The sequence below is a fragment of the Xenopus laevis genome, chromosome 1S (assembly GCF_017654675.1).
Source record: "Xenopus laevis strain J_2021 chromosome 1S, Xenopus_laevis_v10.1, whole genome shotgun sequence".
NCBI lineage: Eukaryota > Metazoa > Chordata > Amphibia > Anura > Pipidae > Xenopus > Xenopus laevis.
The window spans coordinates 162,189,936-162,216,961 of NC_054372.1; the positions used below are offsets into that span (position 1 = coordinate 162,189,936).

The 27,026-nt window shown below is 36.4% G+C and overlaps 1 protein-coding gene across 3 annotated transcripts in view; it reads right to left on the reverse strand.

Moving 5' to 3' along the window:
• Nucleotides 1-27,026, reverse strand: part of fer.S (fer (fps/fes related) tyrosine kinase S homeolog) — an 81,716-nt gene that overhangs the window by 23,212 nt on the left and 31,478 nt on the right. For 2 of the 3 annotated variants that reach the window (XR_005965090.1, XM_041580445.1), the window contains exons 10-15: nucleotides 20,409-20,501; nucleotides 17,205-17,414; nucleotides 14,440-14,562; nucleotides 6,398-6,454; nucleotides 5,965-6,080; nucleotides 4,020-4,114 (exon numbers count right to left, since the gene is read on the reverse strand). Coding sequence is in view for 2 of the 3 variants with exons in the window: in XM_041580445.1 (XP_041436379.1) it covers nucleotides 4,020-4,114; nucleotides 5,965-6,080; nucleotides 6,398-6,454; nucleotides 14,440-14,562; nucleotides 17,205-17,414; nucleotides 20,409-20,501 (694 nt within the window). In the remaining variant the exon portion in view is untranslated. The remainder of the gene's footprint in view (nucleotides 1-4,019; nucleotides 4,115-5,964; nucleotides 6,081-6,397; nucleotides 6,455-14,439; nucleotides 14,563-17,204; nucleotides 17,415-20,408; nucleotides 20,502-27,026) is intronic. The other variant, XM_018244331.2, reaches the window with a different exon arrangement.

Genomic DNA, 27,026 nt, shown 5'->3' on the forward strand with positions numbered 1-27,026 from the left:
TCCTTGGGTCTGTGTCTTTTCTTCTGGTTGCTCCTGTTTCTCCCACCCAAACTCAAAAATAATAATTTCCTAATAAAACCGCTGCATCAATGTTATATGGACTGTATTTTATAACTTTCATTCTGGCAGATACTGACGTAAGTAAAAAATTCTGTAACAAATGCAGATGGTTGTTTAGATTCAATTCTTTCTACTCAATGTTTTTAACTATAGTAAGGATAGCTGCATTTTTTTAAACCCACCCCTAAACTGTATTAGCTATATTATTATTAGCTCATAGTTGGGTATAACTCTGAGAGACATTATATTAAAGTGAAATCTTCTCATGTAAATTTAAAAACAAGTATATTATATTATAAATAACATGGTTTGGTGTTAAAAAGCTTGTCATCTAAAATAGGGCTAGATTTTTATTTTTGGAAAAACAGACACCTGAGAAAAAATACATTTAAAAAACACCAATTCCCCCCCACACACACACACACCAAATCAACAAGCCCAACAATGGATTTCCACGAACCTCAAGATCAGATTCATACATTTGGATTTTGGTGCTTCTCTGGCTGGAATAGGACACCAAAGAATAGACCCCATGTGCTATGAACCTCAGGGTTTACAGCAGGAATGAATTAAATTAAAAGGCAAAACTATCCTAGCTTTCCACTCAAGAAAATAAATTGTTCAGCTAGTGAGCTTGAAAAGTTTTACTTATCACATTGCAACGTATTAACAAGCTCTTATGCAATCACTGTGCCTATATCATTAAAATTAGCTATACTTTGTTACACACTGTGTTAAATGAATGTGTCTACAAGAAAGTTACATTAGACTTTTCCTATAAAGGTATAGCTTATGTCTGACAATAAACAAGATAATGCAAGGTTATTAAACAGATTTAAGAGCAGGCTGGCTGAGCCTCGGCAGACCCTGCATATTAAGCTGGAGTGTTTATAAGAAGGATTTGCATTTTAATCGTTATCATCTCGACTTTTTCTCCAAAGTGCCAGCCCTAGAATTACATTTTCTGAAGAAAACAACGTCTCCTGAGGTAATGACCTTAATGTGTTTCTTTGCTTAATGGCAGCTCCTGGTATGTTACACCTGCTTCTCCCCAAGCTATCGCTCAGAAGTTTTATAGTGGCTGTTTCTCCTACAGTGGGCAGATGATTTCATCCAAAGATTAAAACACTGAAATTTTTTTTTCCCCCATTTACTAGAAGCTTCACAATACATCAAAACCAATGTTAAATCCTTAGTGCACTAACAAGACCTTAGAAATGATTTTGAGCAGCAGCTTCCCAAAGTATCTTTACGACACAACATTAATCGATTGTAAGACTGCAGTTCTAACACATTCAAGGGTTTTACGGATTCTTAGTTGTGTTCATGTGTTCACATGGGGATACAAAACTCCAAATGCCAAAACCATAAGGCATATGAGCCACAGTTATCAATACAAAATTACCTATACCTGGCAACATTCACTTTCTTTTGTACTAAATATAGAATTATGTGATGTCTATGGCATGGATTCTTAAACGTTAACTCAGGGGGCCCAAAAGTTGGTTTAGGATAAATTATACTTATTTTACATTATTACTACCTGCTGTAGAAATAACATCCCATGCAAGAGTTACATACAAAAACAAGCATCCCCGTCTGTACGAATATCAGCAAAAATGGTACAGTGTTCTACATGGGAAGGAGGTAGGTGTGTGAGAAAGGACAGACAGGGGCTCATTTATCAACACTGGGCAAATTTGCCCATGGGCAGTTACCTATAGCAACCAATCAGTGCTTAGCTTTTTGACGCCAGCTGCAAGTAGAACAATGAATTCAGCAATCTGATTGGTTGCCATGGGTTACTGCCCATGGGCAAATTTGCCCAGTGTTGATAAATGACCCCCAGTGTCTCACAAATACAATCAGAACTAAACTGCCCATTCATGGCAAGATATAATAATCAATGTCTACTAAAAAAAATGCTGATTGGTTTCTACTGGCAACTGTACAATTGCAATTTAACAACTGTGTTAATAAATAAACTCTCCAACTTCTGCCAAAGTAGTACACAGAGTCTTAGAAAAACAGAACCTTACAGAGGATCTGCAGGTATGAATTATGATACTGAATTAAAACAAGTACAACATGCACTTAGTGTCAAAATTAGGTTTGAACAATGGTTTAGATGTATAACATGGTTCCTAATAAGTTGTTGAAGAATGGAGGATTTTTAGGCCAAAGAAACATCTGCTTTACATCCTATATTTTTCACATGTAGAAGATCTTTATACCAGAACAAATTAAAAGAAAGGACTTTAACCTTACATACATGCAACACTGACCTAGCAGAAATAAGACACTGCTACAACAATACAAAGTTTATCCGTTAGAACAGATAACAGTGGAAACCAATCTCAACTCTAAAAACATATTATGCATAACAAAAGTATGGAAACATTTCTATCAGAAAAGGGAATATTGCCATTATTGTAATACAAGGGCAATGCAAAAATCACCATTATTAAAGCCAGGTAATCTGCCAGAAGGCTCCAAACCCCTGTAACAGACACATTAAAGAAAATAACTCCCATTTTGCAGGATTAATGTGTGTGTTAACATCTGGGCAGCTCAAGCTATTCCATCCTCATTTGTTTAGGGATATTAAGCACTAAATGAAACATCACAACACCCAAACCACACAACACAATATGCCAGTGCTTGGAATTGTACTTCTCTTAACTCCTATTGTTCTAGTTTAAATAACACATAAGAACTGCTGCAATGCAAAAATATATGTACAATCAATGCATGCTTATTGCAATAATCAAACATTTCTAGATCTATAATAATTATAAATGCTAGAAAATTAAACTTAAGCAGTTTAGCTAATGGAAGGTAACACTATCAAAGATGGAGGTAATTTATACATACTGAAGTACTGTAGTTTGTGCATGGATTTGCCCCCCCCTCCCACATTCATTTCCAACCAACAAAGAATTTGAAATACCATAAGGTCATTAGAGCAAAAATCAGAATGCTGTTTAATTATTTTTTCTAATTCCAAACAGGCCACAATCTACTGGTTCTTCCTGGGTTTTGGTGGGTTTGCTACAATGGTCCAAAAGACTTTGGGGTATATTTATCAAAGAGTGAAGTTAATAGTGAAGTTCCACCACTAGAGTGAAATTCCGCGTATTTATCAAAGGGTGAACTTTCACTTTCACCCATTGATAAATATGCCTTTCAAAATCCCATAGAAATGAATTGTGAGCTGCGGTATTTCACTCTAGTGGCGGAACTTCACTCTTTGATAAATTTACCCCATACTGTCCTGTATATAAAGGGTGATTAATGCCCTTTAAAGGAACTGTTCAGTGTAAAAATAAAAACTGGGTAAATAGATAGGCTGTGCAAAATAAAAAAATGTTTTCAATATAGTTAGTTAGCCAAAAATGTAACGTATAAAGGCTGGAGTGACTGGCTAATTAAATTAGAAACATTTTTTATGTCGCACAGCCTATTTACCCAGTTTCTAGTTTTACACTGATCTGTTCCTTTAAGTCCAGTAGAGAACATAGGACAGGAAATGTGGTAACAGTCCCAGCTCTATTAATATCAGTGCAGAGTATAATGGGAAAAACGATATGGGTAAAACATCCACCCTTTTGCTTAATAACATTTCTGGTACAAATGTCAGGAAGAGAATTAAGTTCAAATTACTTTTTCAAAAGTTTTAATGAAGATTAAACCAATTCATTGTAAAGCACAGCTGACATTGTGGTTGAAAAGTAATTCATAATTGATCAGTATAGGAAGCACGATCTAATAGAAACAATCAGTATTCCTCAGGCTGTTAGAACATATAATCTATCACCGATATGTGCATCCTGCAAAACAATATTTTAAAAGTTACAGGAAAATGAAATGTCCTTACTAGTTTATCATAATCTATATGCATACCAAATTTAGGAATAAAGGACAATTTATGCCATGGGAGTTGCAAATGAAATATTTACCTGGCACAAGTTCCATGACTATATAAATTGGTTGCCTTTGGGTACATACTCCAATAAGCTTAACAATATTCGCATGATCATATTGCTTCAGTATTCTGCAAGAAAAACAAAACAAACATGCAATTTACCAAGAGAATTGTGCATATGGTTATTAAGGACGATTATACAACTACAATACACTCAATTAATTGAAGCAATTAAAGTTTAATTAAAAATAATAATTTTAAATAAAATCAGTAAAGGATCAGCTGTAGTTGTATCCTTTAAAGGGCATGTAAAGTCTAAAATAGAATAAGGCTAGAAATGCTGTATTTTGTATACTAAATATAAACATGAACTTACTACACCACAAGCCTAATCAAGCAAATAATTTATGCTTTCACAGTTGGCTACAGGGGGTCACCATCTTGTAACTTTGTTAAACATATTTTCAAGACTAAGACTAAGTGCTCAGTGTGGTCTGGGCTGCTTAGGGATTGTCAAGAGATGAAAACATAATTATGCCTCTTTATAGGTCCCTGGTAAGGCCTCATCTGGAGTATGCAGTGCAGTTTTGGACTCCAGTCCTTAAGAGGGATATAAATGAGCTGGAGAGAGTGCAGAGACTAAGTGCAACTAAATTGGTTAGAGGGAGGGAAGACTTAAATTATGAGGGCAGACTGTCAAGGTTGGGGTTGTTTTGTCTGGAAAAAAGGCGCTTGCGAGGGGACATGATTACACTTTACAAGTACATTAGAGGACATTATAGACAAATAGCAGGGGACCTTTTTACCCATAAAGTGGATCACCGTACCAGAGGCCACCCCTTTAGACTAGAAGAAAAGAACTTTCATTTGAAGCAACGTAGGGGGTTCTTCACAGTCAGGACAGTGAGGTTGTGGAATGCACTGCCGGGTGATGTTGTGATGCTGATTCAGTTAATGCCTTTAAGAATGGCTTGGATGATTTTTTGGACAGACAATATCAAAGGCTATTGTGATACTAAGCTCTATAGTTAGTATTGGTATGGGTATATAGAATTTAATAAAAAGTAGGGAGGGGTGTGTGTATGGATGTTGGGGTTTCATTTGGAGGGGTTGAACTTGATGGACTTTGTCTTTTTTCAACCCAATTTAACTATGTAACTACTATGTAACTATAAACAAAGCTGCTTGAGTTCTGCATGGCTGGTAAGTAAGGCGGGGGCTCCCCCTGCTGTTCATAAGTATGTTTTTTTCCCTGCTCAGCAAATAGGGACCACCTGACAATTCCTATCCACAGCAATAAATGAAGGGAGAATTTCACTGCATACAGTCAGGTTTCTTATAAAAACGGTACACATTTTTTAATTAAAGTATATTGGAGATAGGTTTCTTTTTCATTAAAGTAAAAATGGGATTTTATTTTTTTGCCTTTACATGCCCTTTAATAATCTCTACCACTGTCCACTATTACCTATATTCAATGGCAGCTGTTTATATTTGTCGGTCAGTAAACACCACTTTGTTTGTTTTACAGAACCCAAAATATAAGGTGTTTTTCCATGAGTCTGGACTAATATCAACAGTCCTATCTAAGATTATACGGAATGTTCATTTTGTTTAAGGAAAATTATTGCAAACTTCCAACTGCTGAATTCTACACATTCTGTTCTGATGTCAATGTCATATGGAACTGTCCATTTATCTCAAGTAGATTACTAGATGCAATATTAGTTGCGGAGACTGCAAGTGAAATAGTAGGTTTATAACAGCTATGATAATATAAGGCGAATCTGACACGTTTCGCTTTGTTTTGGGCATTTTTTTTTGTGCAAAACTTTTCTAACCGCACAACTTTTGTTTTTACCATCCATTATAGTTTATGGCTGTTTTTTCTCTGCAAAACGTGCAAACAATTTTACTCATTCCTAGTTATGGATTGGCAGTAGAAAGCAGATTTTGTATATATTAGTATTATGGCTTACCTTGCTTCAGATAAAAACTTTATTTTCAGTTCCTGAGGAAGATCTTCTTTACATGTTTTCACAGCAACTGGTGTTTTATCCTTTAGAGTACCCTTATAAACTTCCCCAAAATTGCCCTAAAGTATAAAATATAAAAGTAATGTCATTAGGAGAAGTCATGAGTTCTAATATTATATCCACTCAAATCTACAGGATAACTGTGCAGATACCAGCAACTTACTTTAGATATAACTTATAACTAATATAAATCTAAGTAAAATAAAAAAAACTCTGGGACCATTGGTACATGTGGTTTTTCAGCCTGAAAATGTCCTATTGAGAATTTTAAAGGTCAAAAACCACCTGAATCAGCAGGGATACAATTGGAGGCTGCAATGGCACTTTTGGGTGTGAAATTGACTAGAATTTGTTCTGCCCCGTCATAATCTATTACCTTTCCTAACAATTCTCCAAGGGTAACATCTTCATGATTCAGAATCCACTTTTTATCCTGAAATAACAAAATTTAAAATATGAATTAAAAAAAATGCACTTCCGAAAAGATACTGCTCAATCAGTTTACAAAATGGCATAAAGTTACATTCCAAATAGATTATTAAAATAGCATTAAAATGCTGCATAATACTGAAGCACAACAGAATATTAAATTCTACATCACTGCAATGCACAATGAGACAAAGCCTGAAATACAAGAGCTTGTGTTTCTTGGCAAAGCAGACTATGTATCGTTCCATAATGATTCAAATAAACGTTTCATAAATCGAGTTTAAATATTTTATTTAACAACCTCAATTGTATGATAAAAACAAAAATATTGATTTCATTTTTGAAAAGAAACTCAAAGCAAAAAAAAAAAAGTTACATGAACTTGAGTTGTAGGGGGTTTAAGATATCTGCTAATTTCCTAGACATCTCCATCGATTTTATCTATAGTAAAGGCAATAAGAGCTGTTTCTTTTGTTTAGTAGGTTGTGCAAATCCGAGAAAACATAGTAACACGGTAATTTAGGTTGAAAAAAAGACATGTCCATCAAGTTCAAACTTTTAAGTCAATATATAACCTGCCTAACTGCTTGTTGATCTAGACTAGAGGAAGGGAAACCCCCATTGGAAGTTTCTCCAATTTGCCCGAGATCCTCCTCCTGAATCCAAGATGACCATCGGACTAGTCCCTGGATTAACTTGTACTATGAGCTATCTTCCATAACTCTGTATTCCTTCCCTTGCTAAAAAGCCATCCAACCCCTTCTAAAAGCAATTTAACGTATCAGCCAGTACAACTGATTCAGGGAGAGAATTCCACATATTTACAGCTCTCACTGTAAAACACCCCTCCTGAATATTTAGGCGGAACCTTTCTTCTAATTGGAATGGATGCCCATGTGTCAGCTGGAAAGACCTACTAGTAAATAAAGCATTAGAGAGATTATTATATGATCCCCTTATATTTTTATACATAGTTATCATATCGCCCCTTAAGCACCTCTTCTCCAGATTGAACAACCCCAACTTGGCCAGTCTTTCCTCATAGCTAAGATTTTCCATACATTTAACCAGCTTAGTTGCCCTTCTCTGTACCCTCTCTGATTCAATAATGCACTGTACTGTTAAAGAGCTCAAACTGCCTTTTTAGAAGCTTAGCAAGAATGAGCAAGGAAAAAGGGAAACATTACACAAATTATTCTAAGTGAGGAACTGCCATCACTTTAAAGATGTGTCCTAAAGAACATGCCTGAGATTATGCAGTCGGGAGTAGACCCCTTTTACTATGCCACCAGAAATTCAACGTTTCCCCGAAATGTTGAATATCTGGTGGCATAATAAAAGGGGTCTATTCCCAGACTGCATAATCTCGAGTGTGTGTGGATCTGTTTCCAAACGGAGGACCAGCACCACCATTGCAGTATTGGTGAATTACAGGTGTGCGGCGGAAAAATGAAATTGCATCCAAAGAACTTGCCTCACAGGATCAGAATATGAACCGCTGAGTTATCGGGGGCTAAATGGAAAGCGAGAGTGTAGAAAAGAAACATCAGACAAGGTTATGTTAAAATTTGTAAAATTGAAAGAAACAGCAGCAGGAAAGGGCTTCTCTGAAGCTTGACTGGTTGATTTAACTAGAAATACAGATATTCCCAGTAACTGCTTTTTAAAATGTAATTAAATCTTTAGACAAACTGCATATTATCCTTTAACCTTCGGTACTTTATTAATGCAATAATGGCAAATGACCATTGGTGTCACCCAGCACATCAAGAGATTTGGAAGCGATTTAACGAGAATATTCTCTGTTAACGGAGACGAAAGATGGAGCTGCATACATATCTTACAAAATTTTTGATGGATATTACTACTAAGTTGTATTTATTCTTTGGAGGAAATAGAGTGTAGATATCTAATTTCTTGCTTGGCATTAATAGGGGAATGTAATACAAGTCGGTAATAGAAAAACTATTCACAATGCAAAAATGTATTACTTTGCACAAACACATTTTCCTTTGCACAAATCTAATACAGATATGGAGCCTGTTATCCAGAATGCTCTGGACCTGGGGCTTTCTGGATAATGGATATCTACATAATTAGGATCATCATACATTAAGTCTACTAGAAAATCTTTTATAGTTTGCATTAGTGCACAATGGATATAATAAAACCTATTAGGGAGCTTACACATGGGTGTTTTTTTCTGGGTTTTAACGAGCATTTAAATGCTGGTTTGAGTGCAAATAAACACATTTGCTTATTGATTCCATTATATTGTGCAAGTCTGTACTCCTGAGCGGTCTGAGCTGCATTTTACTCCATTTGCATTTCAGTGTGTTTGTCTGGATTTTCTTGCACTTGAAGCAGATTCAGCGATCACAAGAGAGGGTTGCATTTGGAACTAAAAAAAATGCACTTTGTTGCATTAAAAAAGTGTTTAAACAGAATATCTGCATTTTTTTTCATTCTCCGCATGCGTTTGAAAAACATGTAAAAAACGCCTGTTAGAGCCCTTACTGATAAAGTTAAGTTTGCACTAAAAGATTACACCACCTTCAAGCAATGGGACTTGTTATTCAGAAAGCTTGGGACTTGGGGTTTTCCGGACAACTAATTAAACCCTAAGGATTGTTTTGCCTCTAATAAGGATTCATAGTTGAGATAAAGTACAAGGTACATTTTAATTATTACTGAGAAAAAGGAAATCATTAGAAAATTGGAATTATTTGCCTATAATGGAGTCTGTGGGGCAAATTTACTAACCTCTGAAAATTTGCCAGCGACAGCTTCACTCACATCGCAACACTTAGATTCGCCAGGACAACGCTAATGCACTAAAATCTGAAGTTGCGTCAGGGCGCTGAATGCAGGTCAAAGTAACGCTAGCGTTACTGCGGCAAGCGAAGTTGCGCTACCGTTGCCTAATTTGCATACAGCGGGAAGTTAAAGTTGAATGGACGTATATGTTGCAGCCAATACATTACACTACACAAGTCCGGGAAACCTTAATAAAATAAAGTTGTTATATTGCCCTACACATGAGCCGGTGTATAGTTTATGTGCCATATGTTAGGAAATGTAGGGGGGGAAGCGGATTACCCCAGAAAAATGTAACGCTATTTTTCAGCCTATCACCCTGAAAAAGGAAAAGACGCTAGCGTTTTTTGGGACTTAGAAAAATTTACAACTATTTTTTTAGGAACTCCTATCTACTCTATTTCCCATTCGCCTGGTCTGAGGTGGCGAAGGCAAGTCTGGCACAAGAGGTTACATTCAGTAAAATCCGCATCTTGGTGAATTTGCATAGTTATGTCCATTTGCCAGAGTGCAAATTCGCCAGGCGTTAGAGAGCGATGTACCGCTAGAGTCTATCTCCTTCACTAGCGAAATTACGCCAGTGACCGTTAGTAAATCTCTGAAGTACCGAAATGATGTCACGCTGGCTGGCAAATTTTCACCCGCGTTAGTCACTTTGCCCTTAGTAAATTTGCCCCTATGGGAGATGACCTTGCCATCATTTGGAGCTTCCTGGATAACGGTTTCTGGATAACAGATCCCATACCAGAACTACCCTTTAACGGAAAAAACAAAACTATAACAATTGACGGTAAATATGTATACCTGCATTTTTTATTCCATCATGCTGTAGCATCTGACTTTTCGTTTGATGAAGGGGTGTGCCCCCAAAATGCTACATCATGATGGAATAAATATGAAGGATTTTAGCATGTAACTACTCGCTTCTGGCAGTATAGCTTTTTTTTTATTTCAATCTTAGTAACAGGAGGGATTGACACCCTTCTCCAAAAACTGTGCACCAATAGCAATGAGTACGGTGTATGGCAAAACCTTTATTACTCTTACATACATGAACGGATTCCTAAACAACATACATTGGAATATCTAACTCCCCTCCCCATAATCTGCATTTATCTGCATCATAAATCAGTAGATGTGGACATATTCTATTATTCTGGCATGTGCCATCACTTTTAGACATAGCAGCAGTGTAGTAAAATGTGAGGCATAGAATAGGGGGGGTGTACAATACTTTGCTCACACGGACATTAACCTTTACTAAGAGCCCAGCCCATATAAATGAAAAGCAAAATGATAGAATGGGAGAAGTGAACGTAACCGTACACACGGGAAGTCAAGTCAAACAAAATGAGAGCAATGATTTTCTAAATTGCCTTGGCAGCAAACAGCATGGGCATAAGATGCTATGTCTGACACAAGTATGTTTTTTAAGTTTATTAAATTGCTATAAGTCAATCACGCAATAATTTTTCTTTAATTAAGCATTTAGTAATTTTGGCAAACATCAAAAAATAGAAAGCACGGCAATTTCCCTTCATATAATTAACCACAAATCAAATAACTGTAGATGTTAGTCACTGCACTAATTTTATCGCTCATAACGGTTATTTTCAATGTTGCTGGGACTTGAAGTCAGATTACTTATTTGCACAAATCCTGAAAAATTATTTTTATATATATTTCAGTGAAAGATGGAAGACTGAACAAAGCACATAAATTCGACCCCACTCTTTAGAAGCTCATACTGAGGCAGGCAAAAACATCTACGGATTTATTTTTGCAATGTCATTAATGACCCCTAAAAGGCAAAGTAACAGCACCATCAATTAGAAAATGTTTGCCACCACTGATGATGGTAACTGGACAATGCAATGATCTGTGGCTGAAAATAAGTGGCCCAAACGCGTCGCAACACTTATAAATGAAGCAAGGTGTGTTATATAGTGAATAAAGTACCCCCTCTTGTAAAATATAAGGATATTATAAGTTACCGAGGAGTTTCATGACCATATAAAAACACGAGGCCGAAGGTCATGGAACTCCGAGGTGACTTCTAATATCCTGGGGGTACTTTATTTATTATAATACACAAGTTTCAGTGAGTCATGTGACAGAAATGACATCAGAACTCACCGTTTATAACTGATGACATCAGAACTCACCATTTATAAGGATATAATTTACAAGATATTCATGGCTCTTGTGTATTATATTCTTCTTCCTATCAACCTATGGGTTGAACACATGCAATTGCCAAAATGTGGAGTGAATCGTTTATTGGATTGCAGCACTATTATAAGAGTTTGGACCCATAGAACACCAGGAATACTAAGTTATTACATTATTCCTCCTTTTAAACATTTGTTCAATAAATAGAAGTTGTGGAACATATTCTTTTCTTATTGTATTTATTTGGTTATGTCTTGCACTCAACAGGGTCAAAGATTAGATGGAATTTCTATTTTCTCTTCGTGCAAGTCCCTTTCCTGTTCAAATACAATCTTAATTAGGAAAACAACAGAAATGCTGACCATCTATTTCACAAAACTGTATGCTATGGCATGTATATGCTCTTATCGACAAAGACAAGAGTGTGCCTTTCCAGTAATAATCGCTTCAAGATATCAAAACATGCAGCAGCTCTCTAATATCTGTGATAGGATCCTACCCTAAAGCAACAGCACTCCAGACAAAAATGTGATGCCAGTCCCAATTATTAAAGGGGACCTGTCATCCAGGTTAATATAATAACTATATACCGTATATACTCGAGTATAAGCCGACCCAAATATAAGCCGAGGTACCTAATTTTACCTACGAAAACTGGGAAAACTTATTGACTCTAGTATAAGCCTAGACACAACTACAGCCCTGTCTCCTAGCAGCGCACATTCTGCCAAAGCGACCCCCCCCAGCGATCAACCGGACTTCTTTGCAAAGTTGATGGTGACAGAGAATTGCCAAACGGATTACTGTGTGCATTGTCCCACTACCATGTGCAGAGGGTGCTGTTTGATATTGCCATCACTGTTAATCTTTCGTATAACCAACAGAGGGCGCTGTGTGATATTGCAGTCACTGTTAATCTTTCATATAACCAACAGAGGGCGCACTGTTATTCTTTCATATAACCAACAGATGGCGTTGTGTGATATTGCAGTCACTGTTATTCTTTCATATAACCAACAGATGGCGCTGTGTGATATTGCAATCACTGTTATTCTTTCATATAACCAACAGAGGGCGCACTGTTATTCTTTCATATAACCAACAGAGAGCATTGTGGGATATTGCAGTCTCTCCCCAAGTGTACTGTTGGTATAGGAATGATTAAAAGTGACTGCAATCTCAGCTACTCGGGTTTGGTACCGCTGACCCGAGTATAAGCCGAGGTAGACTTTTTCAGCACATTTTGGATGCTGAAAAACTCGGCTTATACACGGGTATATACGGTAATAAAATTTAAATTTTAAATTAAACACTAAAACCAAAATATTTTTTTAAATTAAACCATCCATACCGATTATAAATGTATTTAAAAATCTCATATTGCCTGCCCCTCCTCTATGTGGGGCAGGCAATTACTTTCACTTTCCATTCTGGCTTCCTAGATGTCATTGCCCTCCTCTCATTCTTCCTTCCTCCTCACCATCTACTTGTGTAGCCAGTGCATGGACAGGGGCTTCAGGTTCCACATTCTGGTGCATAAACAAGATTTTGACATGACGCAAAGCAGGTACAATAATATAATGATCTGTACTTAAGATTCCACTGTATAATATAATTCTAAGGGGCCTATATTTCAAACTGTTTAAAAAGGTACTTTACACCATACCAAGGCCACATTTGATGACATAATAAAATAATAAACAGTTATACTCCTTTATACCTGTGAAGGCACACTGTCGTTTTTCTATAGTCATCAAAATCTAAATCGAAGTTGAAAATTGGATTTTATTATTGCATCTGTTGTTTCAAGCAAGCCAGACAAAATATGGAAAAACACATTTCAGCTAATGCATTCTACTGCTTTTCTACCCAAACTTTAAATGAAACGATCATCCTGTAAAAACCATAGCAATTATAAAAATATTTGTCATTTCTATTCTAAAAAGCAGAAAAACAAAACACGATGATGCTTCTAATATGTGGCCTTGTAACTTGGGAGAAAAGATTTCCTAAAATGTCTTTAGAAGTGGATTTAGTAAGAAATATTTTTGGGGTGGATGCATTTGGTCTCCTTGTTTTGTATAAGGCAGCTAACCGTGCAGCTTGCAGTATAAACAATAATGTGAATGAAAAATTAGTGATGCAAAACCAGAAGGGGTAAAATGCCATTTTGACTCCAAGATGGCAATCAGACCAGTCCCTGGACCAGTTTATCCTAAAGCTAGTTTTGGTGACCCTGTATATTTATACTTGCCAAATAGACATCCCATCCCACCCCTTCCTGAAGCTGGGTCTGCCAGTTCAACCACCGCCAGGAGAGAGTTCAAGTTCTCAGCTATCACGGTTATAGAAAACCCTTAAAGGAACAGTTCAATGTAAAAAATAAAAATGGGTAAATAGATAAGAGTATGCAAAAAAAAAAAAGTTTCTTATATAGTTAGCCAAAATGTAATGTTAGCTAAAATGTAATTTCTAAAGGCTGGAGTGAAGGACAGAACAGAAAAGAACCCAACTTCCTGCTTCTCCGCTCTCTAACTCTCTCTAACTGAGTTAGTCAGCGACTTTAAGGGGGGCCACATGGGACATAACTGTTCAGTGAGTTTGCAATTAATCCTCGGAATGCAGCTCAGATTCAAAACAAACAGTTATGACCCATCTGTCCCTCAAGTCACTGATTGGATACTGCCTGGTAACCTATCAGTGGAAACGAAGAGAGATGCAAGTAGTGTTCTGGCTATTATTTTAGACATCCAGTTACTTCAGCCTGTATACATTACATTTATATATTAACTATATTGAATTTTTTTTTTAATTTTGCACAACCTATTTACCCAGTTTTTATTTGTATACTGAACAATGCCTTTAATGCAGCAGAAATTAAGAAAAAATAATCTAAGCATAAATGTATTGCTATATATGATTATACCATGTGACATTGTGAGGCTGTACACATTCACCTACCCAGCCCACTCACAGAAAAAAAAAAAACAGAATACATACCTTAACCACCGGATTCAGCAGAACTACCCCTGATTTTTTTGTTATGACTTGTTTAGTTGTGTAGTGATGTTCTATTAGTTGTGGTATAGTTGGAAATCCAGTGCCTTCGAATCTATATTGATTCTGTTAAAAGAAAAAATATATATTTTTAAAACAAACTCAGCTGACAAATCTGATATCCTTACTAAATCACAGTAAGCAACAGCGCAACTGCCCCCTCTGTAAACAGGCTTAAGACATTCTATAATAAAATGAAGTGTTCTCTGTAGGCGGTTTCTGCTGGGTGCCTGGCGCCTTAAAGCCTGTACTTGCCTGTCAGTTTACTATATTTGCAGAAGTGTGCAATCCTAACATAGCCTATTACAAGTCTTCTATTACAGTGGGCGAGGCTGAAGCAGACTAAGGTGTATTTTTTCTTGGGAGAACACTGAACAAATTGTGTAAAATTATACAGTATATAAAATTAATTACATTTTTTGCACAAATTTTAATACACTGTGCCAGGTATTACATAATTTGGTTTTATTCTGCAAATGAAGATTCTATAATTTAAGATCTTTTTGGCAGGGCCCCATATAACTTATTGTATTTGTTATTTTTATGTTTTTTATATAGGTTTATTTTATCGACGCTGAGGCATATGTCGACCTTTTAGAAATACGTGTTAAAGGGGTGGATCACCTTTAAGAAAACTTTTATTATGTTATAAAATGGCCAATTGTAAGCAAATTTTCAATTGTTTTTCATCTTTATTTTTTATAGTTTTATTGTTTTTTGCCTTTTTCTTCCCACTCTTTGCAGCTTTTAAATTGGCGTTGCTGACTCCCTTCTAAAAAACAAATGCTCTGTAAGGCTACTAATGTATTGTTACTTTTTATTACTGATCCTTCTATTCAGGCCCTCTCCTATTCATATTCATATTAAAGGCGTGGTTGCTAGGGTAATTTTGACCCTAGTTACCCGATTGCTTAAGATGCAAATTGAAGAGCTGCTGAATAAAAAGCTAAATAAATCAAAAACCTTCAATAATAAAAAATGAAAACCAATTGCAAATTGTCTCAGAATATCACTCTCTACATCATACTAAAAGTTACCTCAAAGGTGAACAACCCCTTTAATAATAAACTGAAAATATAAAGATCTGAAAATATATGCAAGGTGACAGTCGCTTAAAAAAACCACATAATAAAGCAGTAATTAAAAGGTAATCTTCATATGTCTCCATCTGAAAGTCCTGGTCAGGGTTTATACTTAAAGCGAACCTGTCACCCACACATAAAAAGCTGTAAATTAAACTTGAAAACCAAATTCTTTTGTATTAAAACATCCATACCTGTTATAAAGGTGTTTAAAAATCTGAGCTGTCAATCATACATTGCCTCTCCCGCCTCTATGCCTGAGGCATAGAGGTAGGGCAGTCAAATACTTTTACTTTCCAATCAGCACTTCCTAGATATCCCTGCACTCCTCACGCTCTCTAATTGTGTAGGGCATGGAGCATGGGGTTAGGCCCCCCATTCTGGCACATACACAAAAGTTTGGAGTGTTATACAACTTCCCTTCCCTAAAAATGACCACAAAATAACACCTGCCTATTTGCTGTAATTGTGAATTCCATGACTGATTGAAACAAAACTTTAATAAATAAAGTTTATTTTGCTCAACTGACATGAAAGAAAAGGATTTGGATTATTTCTTGGGGTTACAGGTCCCCTTTAAAATACAACACATTGTTTTCAGGCAAAAGTGAATCAACAATATTACATTAAAATTATTATTTTTAGTATTTTTATCCTTCACTACCAATTAGACTTATTTTTAACTATCTTTATGTTTGTGAGAACAAAGTGGAATGTTATTTAGTACAGATGGCCTGGAGCTTCTCTTACCAGAAATTATCACTACTTCTCTGATGTATGATAAAGCTATAGAAGAAGACATCCAAGATTATAAGTAACTATACATTTAAATGCTGCCTTGTCTGCCACCTAACCCCAACCCCATGGCTTCCAAGTATCAGAATAGAAATGGACTGATAAAGGAGATGGATACTATACTACACCTTAAATCCCCCTTACAGCCTTTGGTAGCTTTTAAAATGATTATTTAAGAAGATTATTTCAAGTTTGTCATTTTAAATGAGCGCACTTATTATAAACAATGCAATATCTCTGAATAAGCAGTTGGATGAAACTGTGTTTTGCCATTACCCATCACACCATAGCACAATATGTCACATTATTCATTTTAATACAAAAAAATGTGATAAGGATATACATAAAGGGCATCTATTCTGTAAAATTGTTCTCCCCTTTGTAACTTTGTGTTGGCATAACCAGCACTCTGCACGGGGGGAAACAGTGTAACTGACTGAAACATGCACATATCTTATGTTTTAAAGCATGTATAAAGTATACACATTTGTCTCTCAGTGTGGTTGCACACATTACAAAACTGCAGCTGTATAATGAACCATCTGAGCCAAACTTCTAGGTAACGTTTTCATCACAGGTAGCTTACATCTACAACTAGCTGTATTGAGCCTTAGAAACCATGTTGTTCAGGGGAAATATTCATAGAATTAAGCAAATTTGTACTATGACAATCTTTGTCCTTTTTGTCTTTTTTTCCAGGCGATACTTTACTCTGTGTCAGCAAATATTAACCACAGCTTCCAATTACAAGATATCTGTAATTCATCTGACAAATATTTAATCTCGTATTTATACTATAGATACGAAAACAAACAATACAGCTTTACACACACGTACATCAGCAAACTGAATGATAAAGTGCCTCCGTTGTGAATCTGAAAACACAGAAAGGACATATTCACCAGGTTTCCCATGGCTTTCTCGCACCAAGAAGTCTCCTTGTTGCTTTAGCAATTCTTGTGCTTCCACCCTTGGAATTGCACCATGGTACCAATCTTGCTCAGATAGAGGCTTGTCGATAGCTGATATTCCATCAAGCAACTGCAACGGTACAGACATAATATGAGGGATGAAGTAATTTTCTATGATAAGGAATTAATCTTAAACTCCATCCTTCTAATTCTAAAAAAATATACATTTAAAATGCTGAAAACTACAAGCGAGGGACAAAACTCTCAACTCTGGGGCAGAAGTTATTCCCCAGCTTTTAAACTAAATAATGAGCCGGACTGTTTTATGCTGAATTTACATAATGTTACATAAGAGGAAGGAATTTGTTTTGTTCAACAAAGTTTCACAGTAGAGTAAACAAACAACTTTGTTTTACATGTAGAACATCCAAATAATCCAGAAAATTGCATCTAACAGCATTTAATAGCAAATATAAAGTGACAAGTACATTATGCATGTGCTGGTGTGAAAGCAAGTAACATGTTCAATGGGTAAATGTTAACCTGTCAAAATAAAGCAAACTTTGTCACATTTTGTTCCACTTTGGCTTCTAATAACCAGGCTCAAGCTGAGCACAATTCAATCATTGCAGCTGGGAAATAGCTTGGAAACAGCCCACAGGTTTCATTTTATCTACAAAAGGGTTTTTTTCTTTAAATCTCCTTTTTGAACAAGAGAAGAGAAGGTAGGAAAGCAAAGAAACCAAACAAAAGTTTGGCACCCATCCTCTTATAAACCTTCGAAATAGAAATTTCCATTTTACAAGCTACGTAACTTTTTCTTGGATTTACTACTGGCGAGTGGCTAGGCCAGGGCCATATATACCTGTATCCCCTGCATCGTTGTTTCATGACATGATTACAAGTACATTAAAGGACATTATAGACAAATAGCAGGGGACCTTTTTACGCAAAAAGAGGATCACCGCACCAGAGGCCAACCCTTCAGACTAGAGGAAAAGAACTTTTATTTAAAACGGCGTAGGTGGTTTTTTCACAGTGAGGACAATGAGGTTGTGGAATGCACTGCCAGATGATGTTGTGATGGCTGATTATGTTAATGCATTTAAGGGTAGAATTGCACAATCGCTTTTACCTGCCATAGCATCCGTTCTGACATGTTGAGATGAATCGCAGGCATCACATCGGATGCGCTGATTCTATACCCGAGTATAAGCCGAGTTTTTCAGCATCCAAAATGTGCTGAAAAAGTCTACCTCGGCTTATACTAGGGTCAGCGGTACCCGACCCGAGTAGCTGAGATTGCAGTCACTTTTAATCATTCCTATACCAACAGTTCACTTGGGGAGAGACTGCAATATTCCACAATGCCCTCTGTTGGTTATATGAAAGAATAACAGTGCGCCCTCTGTTGGTTATATGAAAGATTAACAGTGACTGCAATATCACACAGTGCCATCTGTTGGTTATATGGAAGAATAACAGTGACTGCAATATCACACAGCGCCCTCTGTTGGTTATATGAAAGAATAACAGTGCGCCCTCTGTTGGTTATATGAAAGATTAACAGTGACTGCAATATCACACAGTGCCCTCTGTTGGTTATATGAAAGAATAACAGTGCGCCCTCTGTTGGTTATATGAAAGAATAACAGTGACTGCAATATCACACAGCACCCTTTGTTGGTTATATGAAAGAATAACAGTGACTGCAATATCACACAGCGCCCTCTGTTGGTTATATGAAAGAATAACAGTGCGCCCTCTGTTGGTTATATGAAAGATTAACAGTGACTGCAATATCACACAGCACCCTCTGTTGGTTATATGAAAGAATAACAGTGACTGCAATATCACACAGCGCCATCTGTTGGTTATATGGAAGAATAACAGTGACTGCAATATCACACAGCGCCCTCTGTTGGTTATATGAAAGAATAACAGTGACTGCAATATCACACAGCGCCATCTGTTGGTTATATGAAAGAATAACAGTGACTGCAATATCACACAGCGCCATCTGTTGGTTATATGAAAGAATAACAGTGACTGCAATATCACACAGCGCCATCTGTTGGTTATATAAAAGAATAACAGTGCACCCTCTGTTGGTTATATGAAAGAATAACAGTGCGCCCTCTGTTGGTTATACGAAAGATTAACAGTGATGGCAATATCAAACAGCACCCTCTGCACATGGTAGTGGGACAGTGGGACAATGCACACAGTAATCCGTTTGGCAATTCTCTGTCACCATCACCTTTGCAAAGAAGTCTGGTTGATCGCTGAGGGGGTCGCTTTGGCAGAATGTGCGCTGCTGAGAGACAGGGCTGCAGTTGTGTCTAGGCTTATACTAGAGTCAATAAGTTTTCCCAGTTTTCGTAGGTAAAATTAGGTACCTCGGCTTATACTCGGGTCGGCTTATACTCGAGTATATACGGTAAGTAATAGCAATGTTGGACGTTGTCACTGCGTACATCCGACACGACTGTTGGATGCACGCAGCGACAATGTCCGACATTCCTTTTACTTACCTTAGATTCAGCGCGTCCGATGTGACACCTGCAATTCATCTCAACACGTTGGTGAGTGGGTATGTAACTTGATGGACCAAATACAATAATATTTTCTTAATTTCATCAGATGTTGTTTTAGGCCACATTTAAATAAAAATATAGAAAATTTTAAAGGGTTCACAGACTTTCAAGCACGATATAAAAGTGTTTTTTTTATATGTAAGTGCATTTGGAATGTCTTTGCATATAAAATAAAATGTTTGTAAGGGCAACCCAAACACTGCATTCATTGACTTGAATCGGAATTTGAATGCAATGTCTGACACTGGTACTGAAAATATGCCAAGTCCCAGTGTCAGAAATCAGCCATAAAACACAAGGTTAATTGTAAGGCACAAACCCCCTTGTGACGGCTCAGTTCCTATAAATGTAACTGCATCTTGAATTAAGTGACATTCATATCTGGACAACCAGCTGTGCAATGTTCAGTGCTTACAGATTCATACTATTGTTACAATGTCTAAAATTAATAATTTAAATAGGGAAGAGGAAGATATCCCTAAAGCTCATACTTATTATAAAAGGTAAACAATAGATTAAGAACTTACCGATGAGGAGCCAAGCATTGACTTTGGTGATCTGATAATTCCCGCTATTGAATGTCGAAAAGTATAAAATTTTGATACCTTTTCCTTTTTATCCTGGAAAGAAATACATTTAATTGTTTTAGGGAAAATTCACAGAAATTAGGTAACATTCTGCCAATAGCTGAAATACAGCCATTACAGCATTGCTCAAAGGACATTTAGAACTAGAACATAGAGAAAATCACCTCTTTTAGAGATAGAAAAATGTTTACGTATTCTTTAAGCAATATTTTTCCTAGAAGGTCCACCTGTTATCAGTTATCAATCTGTGTGAATCAGACAAGGAAGCTTTTTAATGACTTATATTAGAAGTGATGACTAGTGAACAGGGACAGTTAAATACAGTTACAGTATTCTACACACTAGACGTGGTTATAATGGCCGTGTAAAGAATAATAGTGACGTGCAGCCCAGCCCGAAGCCTGCGTGACCCAGAGCTCAGACCAATTTCTGCACAATGTTTGGGGGCTGTGGATGGGTGTGGGCTGAACTTTAGCTGGCGCTCACCCCATCTGCGACCTTTTAGTGCCTCCTCCAACTTCCGTCTAGATGCGCCCTTTTTAAATACTCACACTTGCGTGTTCCACCCCTTACATGGCATCACAGGGGAGGGGCAGGAGTAAGTATATAAATAGGGGAGCACACCAGGTTAGGGGTTTGGCACTGGTTTTGCAGGGACAGGTTAGGTCAACTTGGCAGAGCCAATTTGTGTTCATAGCCTGTGGCAGCACAACTTAGATGTACACTGCACAGCACTGCAATACTTCAGTATGTAGAACATGTTTTTTGTGGTACTTATGGGGTTGTGTAATAAAAGACAGTTTTCTCAGGTGCTGTAACCCAGCAGGTAGCACTTCCTGGTCACATGTTTAAAAGCAAACACTTTATTGGATAATATGGGTTACAGCACTTGGGCAAAAATAGTGACTTTTATTCCATATGGAGATATGTAGGTATTTTGTATTTCCTTGAGAGGCAACTTTGGGTGGAACAATTTTTTCTCACTCCAAATGCATAAAAGTCAATGGCTGTTATTTTCTTATTGCAACTTTTTTGTCTTGGTGATAATTTTGCTTTGCAAAATTTTTTTAGCCAGATTTTTGTGAAAACATTTGCAGATGACAGGGTATGGAATTTCACCACAAATCCCTGCCTGGTGAAAACATTCGCTCATCACTAACCACCAGTGATTTAAATTATCGCCAGTGGAGAAGCATTTTCAGGAGATTTGTTGCCCACATTTGTGCATTTTTATTGTGGGCAACAAATCTCCCCATCGGGCAATTCCCAAAAGTCAGTGCTGATTCACCTATGCATGAAACAATGCTGGAATTTGACAAAGGTAGAATGATTATGAAAGGCTAGGATAGGTAAGGTCTGCAATAAAAGGAATATATCAGAAAATAACTCTATTTCTTTTGCTATTCTAAGTCATCTAGCAGAGTAGCTTTAAATAATACACAACTACCATACAGTGTATAATGAAGGAATGATAGGCTAATTTAAAGAAAAATGTTTTAGGAGATGGTTTTCAGAAAACGATACTGGGAGAAAGTCTGGTAGAACATGGTGAGAAAGTGGTGCAAATCTAGTATAGCATACAGTATTCTGAGTTTGTATTGGTTATCTTGATAAGAAAATCTGAAAGGCTGCTGAACCAAATGTTGTTTGTGCTCCACCTATCAACAATCAAACATAAAGATATGTATTAAAGGATCCAGACAGCACAACAGCAGTATTTTTTAACAGAGAATTTTAATGAACCAGTGAAGGCACACACATCCAATGTTCCCTCTAGGCTGTGTGCTCCTGTGCATGCAAACACAATTTAAAGCCAGTGCACACAAAAATTCTGGTGCGCACAAAGAATTTTGTGCAAAAAGCATTTTGCCTCCATTCTGAGCTAAGCACACAGTTTAAAAAAATCCTCACACAATTAAAAAGATTTGTGTTTGCACACATAGCCAGGAAGGAGTTTGATTGAACATTGTAGAAGTATTCTGAATTCTGTTGTCTGAATCCTAAATACAGATATATAAAATTGATTGCAGCTCTAGTAAAGTCTGAAGTAGTGAGTAAGGCCTCAGGAGTAGATTGTTGGAGGAGAATAATAAGCATTTTGGTAAGTACTTGGATATTAGTACAGAAATATAGGGTTGGGGCATAGTTGTCAATTGATTTGGACACCAGGCTTAAGATTATGAATTTTATCCAGCACGGAACTAGAACTAGAAAATGGATTGAAGTGGTCTGGTTGATTGAAACGTGCTTGCCTGGCTTGGAAGTCACAAGCCATGTTTATTATGGAATGGAGTGGTGAAGTCGCTTGAGATGAAGGCCAATCAATAGAGTTGCAGCAGTTAATATGTGATGTGAGAGTGAAATATAATTTTTGTGAAATCGTATGTGATAAATGGTTGTATTTCAGAGATATTCCTTAGGTGAAAGGCACATGATTTAGTTAATGATTTGATATAAGGAGTGAAGGGGAGGGCAGAATCAATTACCAGCCTAAGGCACTTGGGTGATACTGGTGTTATTTACAGCAATAGAGTTTCTAGAATGCTGTGGTTGGAGTATTCAGATCAATATGTGAATAGGGCAACAAAACAGGGGCCATGCATTATTTAACAGTACAACAGGAGTTAAATGTGAAGAACACTTTCCCAGAATCTGTGTTTGCCAATTCTAAAGTTGTACTCTCAATCAGAAGTGAAAAAAAGGTTTGTTGCTGCATAAATCAAATACTGGTAATTGCAAGAGCCACTTAACTTAACAAGTCATTGTCAACCAGCTGCTATGATTAAAAAGCTATATGATTTTTATTTAACTATTTACATATTTAAACACACGTTTCTGATCAGAGACAGTACCTATAAAAACTAACCCCCCCCCCTTCCCGGAAATGTATATGTTTTGTCAAAGAACATTGTAATCGAGTGTTGGAGTGTGTGTCATTTTCTTTTTTCTACGCTGATCAAGTGAATCAATACAGAATTAATGTCAGCCTTAAAGGGGACCTTGAAAAATAATTCCAAATTATTTTCTATCATGTTAGTTGAGCAAAATAAACTTTACTTACACAATATTTATTAGTTATATTTGGTTTCCTTCAGTCTTGGAATTCACATTCACAGTAAGCAGGCAGGTGCCATATTGTTATTAAGACAAACTGTGTATCACTTCAAAATCTGCACCAGTGACATCCAGGAATTGCTGAATGGAAAGTGAAAGTAATAGACTGCCCAGCCGCTATGCCTTAGGCAGACAATATTTGATTGACAGCTCAGATATTTAACCACCTTTATAACAGACAAGGCTGTTTATATTATAAAAAAAAAAAAAGTTTGGGTTCCATGTTTAATTTGCAAAGTACTTTCATTATACAGCTTTTTATGTGTAGGTGACACTTTGGGGCACATTTACGTAGGGTCGAATATTGAGGGTTAATTAACCCTCGATATTCGACTGCCGAATTGAAATCCTTCGACTTCGAATATCGAAGTCAAAGGATTTAGCGCAATTCGTTCGATCGAACGATTAAATCCTTTGAATCGAACGATTCGAATGATTTTAATCCATTGATCGAAGGATTATCCTTCGATCAGAAAAACCTTGTAAAGCCTATGGGGACCTTCCCCATAGGCTAACATTGGCCTCAGTAGGTTTTAGGTGGTGAACTAGGGGGTCGAAGTACTTCGATTATCGAATGGTCGAATATTCGAACGATTTTTAGTTCGAACCGCTTGATTCGAAGACGAAGGTCGAAGTAGCCAAAAAAACATTCGAAATTCGAACTATTTTTCCTCTATTCCTTCACTCGAGCTTAGTGAATGGGCCCCCTCAAGTCTATATCCATAGGTGTCTATGAGCTTTGCACATCTGGACAAACATCATATCGGACTAAAAATCACAACTTAGGTCTGAGCGCATTGGGGCTTGGTCAGCTATAAACAGATAAAATAAAAAGAAGCCATGTGGGTCACTGGAACATACGGCCCTCTACTAATGAAACTCGAGTGTCCATATTTCTTCAATACAAACGGTTTATTTAACAATATATTTTATTTCCACTCAATTTATTTTAAGCGCTCTCTTATGGTAACTGCATTACTTTGTAAGCTTTTAAAATATCAGCATGGTAATTTATGGAAGTTTTTTTTTTCCTGGCTAACGTTTAGAAACAGATTTTTATTGAAGGTCTTCCACTCTCTTTTTAAGAATTACAGTATACCTTTATTGGACAAATAGAAGTACAAACAGTTTAACTGAAACAGAATGCCATTAAACCGAACCAGACTGAAACATTGTACTGGGCATCTGAGCCCTCTCTGTTCAATGCAATTTTAGTCAGATTATCTGCAAGAAGTTTCAACATGAAAATACCTTTTGGCGGACAAGATTTTTACTTCCTAAATAGGAGAACATTTGCTTCAGAGGTCTTTATTTACTAGCAAAGAGCTCCATCTTTGGGTATAAGGTAAAACCTCACACAATGTGCTCCCATATACATTGGTCTCTTAATAAATGTAAAGAACTGTTCCAGAAAGAGTAACCAGAGTGAATACAAATACTGCACCACTCAGAAACAATGACACTCCCCACATGCATGTAAAAGCAGCAATCATACATACAGTTTTAACAAAACTGAAGTCTAAAATTTAACATTTCTGTCTCTGGTGTTTCAGTCTGGCATTTCAGTAATGCAGGAACAGATTTTTTTTTTCAAATTCTTATTTTAGAACAGCTGCCTAAAACTCAGGGTTTCTGCTAAGCAGGGCCAAAGATAAGAAATATTTAGAACAGTTTAAAATCAATTTAGAATCAATTCAGAATCCGTGTCCCCCGAGCTGCTCCAAAAATAAAATACAAATAAAGGTGCAAAATTAAAATTTAAAATTCAATATAGGTATGGGACCTGTTATCCAGAATTCTAGGGAGAAGGGGATTCCCCTGATCTCTCCATAAATTGAATCTTCATACATACCTTAAAGGGGAGTTTCACCTTTAGGGTAACTTTTAGTATGTTATAGAATGGCCAATTCCAAGAAACTTTTCAATTGGACTTGATTTTTTCTTATTTATAGTTTTTGAATTATTAGCCTCCTTCTGACTCTTTTCAGCTTTCAAATGGGGGTCACTGACCCCATCTAAAAAACAAATGCTCTGCAAAACTACAAATGCATTGTTTTTGCTACTTGTTATTACTCATACTCATACTATTCAAGCCCTCTCCTGTCCATATTTCAGTATCTTATTCAAATCAGTGATCTGGACCCTAGAAACCAGATTGCTGAAATTGTAAAAGAAAGAGCTGCTGAATAAAAAGCTACATAACTCAAAACCACAAATAAAAAATTAAAATTAAAAGCAACTGCAACTTGTCTCAGAATACCACTCTTTACATCACACTAAAAGTTAATTTAAAGGCGACCAACCCCTTTAAGTCTACAGATATCTACAGATATCAGACCCATTATCTAGAATGCTTGTGAGCTAGGGTTTTCCAGATAATTGATTTTTCCATAATTTGGATCTTCATACCTAGAAAATCATGTAAATTTTATATTACATTTTGCTTCCAATAAGGATTAATTGCATCTTAGTTTGGATCAAGTACAAGGGTCTGTTTTATTATTACAGAGAAAAAAATTGGATTATTTGATTATAATGGAGTCTATGGGAGACAGCCTGTCTGTAATTCAGAGCTTTCTGGATTACAGGTTTTTGGATAACGGATCCGATACCTCTATTAGAAAAATAGTCACAAACAGAAAATAGAAAATAACTGAAAAAAAGTTTATATTTCTGTTGAACTAAAGAACAGCAAAATGGTAAGCCACCTTTTTGACACTATTTCACTCCGTTAATATTGGTCCTATTACTATTTTTTTTTTAATTTATGCAGCATGCCTTTAATAAATTAACTGAACTATTGAGATATTTAATGTAGTCTGTGTGAGAGACTTTGTATCATAATAATCATAATTGTCTAGAGCAAGTTTAAAAATTTGTTTAGTGAGGGAGGCTATTTTTGCTTCTTTAAAGAGTCCTGTAGCTAGAAATCCAAGTGTACACAAATAAAAATAAACGTATAAAAGTCTAAGCATTTTATAATGTTCACAATATAATTATGTGTTTACCAATTCAAACAGAGCAACATCACTGATGCATATAGAAGCAACCAATCTGCACCTTATTCATAGTAACAAGCAAGGAATTTCATACAGGTCACACACAAAATACAGTGGACAGTAAGCAATGCACTGGTATAGTATTTACGCAATATCTCTACAGAAAAAAATACACATTTAACTATAAAAATGTCTTAAAACTAAACAGTTACAGAGTAACCAAATTAATATTGCCAAATCTTCTCATATTTAAAGGAATTGGTCAGTGTAAAAATAAAAACTGGGTAAATAGATAGGCTGTGCAAAATAAAAAATGTTTCTAATATAGTTAGTTAGCCAAAAATGTAATGTATAAAGGCTGGAGTGACTGGATGTCTAACATAATAGCCAGAACACTACTTCCTGCTTTGCAGCTCTCTTATTGGTTACCAGTCAGTAACCAGTC